This window comes from Fukomys damarensis, unplaced genomic scaffold (assembly GCF_012274545.1).
Source record: "Fukomys damarensis isolate Sample0158 unplaced genomic scaffold, DMR_v1.0_HiC HiC_scaffold_15, whole genome shotgun sequence".
NCBI lineage: Eukaryota > Metazoa > Chordata > Mammalia > Rodentia > Bathyergidae > Fukomys > Fukomys damarensis.
Genome location: NW_022900927.1, coordinates 5,282,724 through 5,285,660, shown reverse-complemented (window position 1 = coordinate 5,285,660; position 2,937 = coordinate 5,282,724). Strand labels below are relative to the sequence as shown.

General features: G+C 60.9%; 1 protein-coding gene across 1 annotated transcript in view; it reads left to right on the top strand.

Moving 5' to 3' along the window:
• The first annotated feature begins 22 nt into the window (after positions 1-22).
• The window catches only part of Wnt1 (Wnt family member 1), an 8,720-nt gene continuing 5,805 nt past the window's right edge, over positions 23-2,937 (top strand). The window contains exons 1-4 of the mRNA XM_010623696.1: positions 23-249; positions 946-1,199; positions 1,899-2,164; positions 2,595-2,930. Of these exons, the coding sequence (XP_010621998.1) occupies positions 146-249; positions 946-1,199; positions 1,899-2,164; positions 2,595-2,930 (960 nt within the window). The 5' untranslated portion in view covers positions 23-145. The remainder of the gene's footprint in view (positions 250-945; positions 1,200-1,898; positions 2,165-2,594; positions 2,931-2,937) is intronic.

Sequence of the window (2,937 nt, the reverse complement as noted above, 5' to 3'; positions counted from 1 at the left end):
CTGCCCGCCGACCGCCTCCAGGGTTGTTAAAGCCAGACTGCGACCTCTCACCACTGCCGCCACCGCCGCGTCCGGTCCCACCGTCGCGGGCAGCAGCCAAAGCCGCCACAACTGCAGCACAGAAACCGGCAAGGCCAGGCAGGCCATGGGGCGCTGGGCACTGCTGCCCAGCTGGGTTTCTGCTACACTGCTGCTGGTGTTGGCCGCTCTGCCCGCAGCCCTGGCTGCCAACAGCAGTGGTCGATGGTGGTAAGTGAGCTGGTGTGGGGTCGCCACTTGTCCTAGGGCACAGAGCCAGGGACCAGCCCTAAGCAGCTCCCATGCTCTGGGATCCATCAGCCCACAGATTCCCTTCTGCCCCTTGACTTCGCTTTGCCACTCCAAGGGGTGCTGTGGCCCTCGAGCTGCCTAGACACTCCAGCTCTGCCCAAGTGGAGCAGATGATCTCCCCGAAGGCATCCAATCCTGTATAGCACCACCCTTCCCTTTTGAGCCCAGTCCCAGCCTTGCTGTGGTGGCTGCACCAAAGGTTTCCCCACGTTAGGAAGCAAAGGACGGGTGGGTGGGGGGCTAGCTTAGAAGGGAGGGTGAGGATGGGGGCCTCCTAAGCATTTGCAGACCAAGATTTTTCACTGGAGCTGACCAGAGGAGGTTGGGAGAGCCAAAGTAGACATCCAGTCTCCCAGTTTCCTCTTTCCAGTCTCTGGATCCAAGGATCCAGGCAGTTCTCAGACTCCTGGACATGCAAAAGTCTGGATTCCCTATTCTTTCCAATGGGTGAACCCAGGCGCACGTAGTCATGGTTACCTTATTATTGATCTCCGATGCTTTCTCCAGGCACATGGCCCCAGGCAGAGGGCAGCACCCTAACCACAAGGCATGACCTTTATGGTTGGGGTGCAGGTCCACTTGCCGAACCTGAGCTCTCACTATGCGTCCCAACAGGGGCATCGTGAACGTAGCCTCCTCCACGAACCTGCTGACGGACTCCAAGAGTCTGCAGCTGGTGCTTGAGCCCAGTTTGCAGCTGCTGAGCCGCAAGCAGCGGCGGCTGATCCGTCAAAACCCGGGGATCCTACACAGCGTGAGCGGTGGGCTGCAGAGTGCAGTGCGCGAGTGCAAGTGGCAGTTCCGGAACCGCCGCTGGAACTGCCCCACTGCTCCTGGGCCCCACCTCTTCGGCAAGATCGTCAACCGAGGTGGGTGCCCAGGAAGGCAACGCTTCCGGAACCAGGGGAAAGGCAGGGTCACCCCCAGGGCATAGGCGGGCCAGTGCAGGAAAAATGTCCCAGGCGCCCACAGTCACCAGAGCAACCTGCCAACTGCCTCAAGCTTGGAGTCAACTCCGGGCCAGATTCTTTCTACCAGGAGCTTTCCAGCCACACACCTTGGGCATGAAGCTTAACTTTTCTTAGCTATAGCTCAAGAGAACAGGAATTCTGGCCTGTGAGCCAGCTAATCACTGTTCTCCCCTTACTTTTCTCAAAGCGCCTACTCTCTGTGGGGATGGGTCTTGCTTCCTAACTAGCAACACTTACAACGCCACCATGGGCCACACATTTGGGCTGTGGAGAGGTCTGCAGGATGCAGACTCCTCTTCCCACTCCTCTCTTTTCGGTTTTTCTTTTTGGGGTTACCCCACTTCCGTTTTAGAGCCCAAAACTGCTCTGAAGAATTCCAGCAAGACTTGATCAAGAGAGAGTTCGTGGGTGCGTGCTCACGCACCGGCTTTCTCTGTGAAACCTGGAGAGCAGCTTCCCAGCGCTGCCTCAGGTCCAGTTCTCAAGGATTCCAAAGGCGGAGCCGGGGTGTGGGACTCCAGGGTTCCAAGTCCTCCGAGGAGGGTGCTGGTCGGCCCCTCAGGCGCACTCACTGATCCCCGCGCTCTTTGCCCCCAGGCTGTCGGGAAACAGCGTTCATCTTCGCCATCACCTCCGCCGGGGTCACTCATTCGGTGGCGCGCTCCTGCTCCGAGGGCTCCATTGAGTCTTGTACGTGCGACTACCGGCGGCGCGGCCCTGGAGGCCCCGATTGGCACTGGGGAGGCTGCAGCGACAACATCGATTTCGGCCGCCTCTTCGGCCGGGAGTTCGTGGACTCCGGGGAGAAGGGGCGGGACCTGCGCTTCCTCATGAACCTTCACAACAACGAGGCAGGTCGCACGGTGAGTGAGCCTGAGAGGCTCTAACCCGAGGAAGAGCGGCAGGGGCCACCCTTGGGCTGCGGAAGTAACGTTCCGTGGTGAGGCGAAGGGCGGCAGGAGAGGGCGTTCTGGGGAGCGGAGGCTGAGGAGAAGGGAAGGGGGAACAAAGGGTGCCAGAGCAGAAGGCAGGTAGAATGGAAGAGGTTATTCGTGCAACACGCGGGGTGATTGCCTACGGCCCCATGCCCAGATTCAAAAGTCAAGGCTGAGAGAGGGAGACTGACTCGCAGAGCTTGGCCGATTGTCCAAATCTCAGCAGGTCTTTCCTTTCGCTCCTCCCTTTCTCCGGGCTTGGCTCGGCCTGGGCCTCCGCTGAGCTCCCGGCGGCGTCCGGGAGGGGGCGGCTTCTGAGTTGAGGGCTCTGGCTTAGACAGTGTGGTTTTCTTCTCAGACCGTGTTCTCAGAGATGCGCCAGGAGTGCAAGTGCCACGGGATGTCCGGCTCCTGCACCGTGCGCACCTGCTGGATGCGGCTCCCTACGCTGCGCGCCGTGGGCGACGTGCTGCGCGATCGCTTCGACGGCGCCTCTCGAGTGCTCTACGGCAACCGCGGCAGCAACCGCGCTTCGCGCGCCGAGCTGCTGCGCCTGGAGCCGGAAGATCCCGCGCACAAGCCGCCTTCCCCCCATGACCTCGTCTACTTCGAGAAATCTCCCAACTTCTGCACGTACAGCGGACGCCTGGGTACGGCGGGCACGGCGGGACGCGCCTGCAACAGCTCGTCACCCGCGCTGG